The 1,761-nt window shown below is 60.1% G+C and overlaps 1 protein-coding gene across 1 annotated transcript in view; it reads left to right on the top strand.

Moving 5' to 3' along the window:
* Positions 1 to 171: 171 nt before the first annotated feature.
* The window catches only part of FBXW5 (F-box and WD repeat domain containing 5), a gene marked incomplete at both ends in the record, with an annotated part of 9,044 nt that continues 7,454 nt past the window's right edge, over positions 172 to 1,761 (top strand). The window contains 2 exons of the mRNA XM_010137323.1: positions 172 to 329; positions 903 to 1,077. Of these exons, the coding sequence (XP_010135625.1) occupies positions 172 to 329; positions 903 to 1,077 (333 nt within the window). The remainder of the gene's footprint in view (positions 330 to 902; positions 1,078 to 1,761) is intronic.

Here is a 1,761-nt window from a genome sequence, read left to right as displayed (position 1 = left end):
CCTGAGGAGGTGGTTGAGCCTGCTGAGCTGGCTGACGCCGTGGGCACGGTGGCCCCAGCCGTGCTCCTGGCATTGCCAGCAGGACCAATTCCACAGCTGCTGCGTTTAGCCCCAGTCTGACGCTTCCCCCCGCTGACGTTCCCGCTCCGTGTCCCTGCTCCTGTGTTGCAGCCGCCGTCTCGTGGTATGATGAGTTCCAGAGGCTCTACGACACCATCCCCTGTGTGGAGGTGCAGGCCCTGAGGGAGCACAATGACCAGGTTTTACACCTCAGCTTCTCCCACTCCGGCTGCTTGTTCGCATCGTGCTCCAAGGACTGCACCGTCAAGGTAACTGGCACGGCCCGGCTAGCGCGGGTTCGGGGGGCCTGCGGGGAAGCCTGTGGAGAAGAGAGGTTTGACCAGGCGTCCCTGGGCTTAGGCCGGTTCCTGCAGATGCTGAGGCGTTCTCAGAGCCGCAGAACCAATGACTCTCACAAACGTAGCCTCGAGGGCTGCGGATTGCAGTGCCAGCCCCTGCGGCGGTGGCCGAGGTGCCTCCTGGCTCTGGCTGCTCTCCAGGTGCAGATCAGCCCCCCGTGGTGCCCTGGGTCTAACAGAGAGCGCGGGGATAATGATCTCCCGCAGAAACCTGGGAGAAACCTCTGTGAAGGTGCGGACAAGTCCAGCTGTGACAGTACTGGTCACTCCCTGAACTCCTCCACCAGCTGAGCTCGCCAGAGCCGCTGTCAGGGGAATTGACCCAGAAGTGGGGGCTAGGGGGGCAGCTAAATAGGGTCATCGATATTATTTATCGGGGCTTTTTTTTTTTAATGGTCTTGGTGAGCTCTGGCAGAGCAGACAAAGTGAAATTGCTCTCGGGCTTCTCAGTAGCTTCCTGACTGTCTGTCCATCTGCCTGTAGATCTGGAGCAATGAGCTGGACATCTCCCTGCAGCACAGCTCCAACATGAGGCCCTACAACTGGAGCTACACACAGTTCTCCCAGTTCAACTCCGATGACTCCCTGCTGCTGGTGTCGGGGGTCTTTGTGGGGCCTCACAACTCCTCGTCAGGAGAGATCGCCGTCATCAGCATGGGTAAACGCCGCCCTTGCCTTCACCGGGCTTCCTGGGAGGGGTGAACTGGTGGGTGCTGGGGTTCCCTTCCTCTCTGGCTGCGTGGTGGCCTTGACATCGGCTTGTCCTGTGCAGAGGGGTCCCAGTCACATTTTGTGGGGTGAACCTTCCAGATTGCCTCAGCCCTGCTCAGGTCACCATACCGTCACCTAAAGGCAGCGTCACGTCTGTTTATTCTCACTTAACTTCCATCCCAAGTGACAGTCTGGGCAAGGCAGGAGTTCCCCACATCCCCTGGTGTCTTGCAGCCACCCTTCCTCTCCCGGGTGGTGCAGGTTCCACCCGGGGTCTCGCCATGGCTGTCTGCAGCATGTTCGTCCCGGCCTCCGGTTCTGCCACTTGCTGCTCCCAGCTGCCTTCTCTCTTGCCATCCCTGTGCTGCAGCCCCACAGTGCCAGGACCCGAGGAGCGCTGCTAGAGGCACCGCTCTCCTGCTCAGAAAGGCCCAGGGGTGGCAGCAAGGGGCTTCACCATGTGTTTGACTTGTTCTTGGGGTGTTGCTTTGGGTGATGCTCGGAGAAGGGCCGGGGTTGGATCGCTCTCTGGCTGGCTCCCTCTGGCTGCCCTTTCCTTTTGGGTTCCCTTGTGCGTCTCTGCGGAAGAGAGAACTGATCTCTACTCACGGTGCTGGCTGGAAGCTGGACA

This window comes from Buceros rhinoceros, unplaced genomic scaffold, assembly GCF_000710305.1.
Source record: "Buceros rhinoceros silvestris isolate BGI_N320 unplaced genomic scaffold, ASM71030v1 scaffold34655, whole genome shotgun sequence".
Classification (NCBI taxonomy): domain Eukaryota; kingdom Metazoa; phylum Chordata; class Aves; order Bucerotiformes; family Bucerotidae; genus Buceros; species Buceros rhinoceros.
Note: the sequence above shows the minus strand (reverse complement) of the source record. Positions and strands in the feature narration are given on the sequence as shown.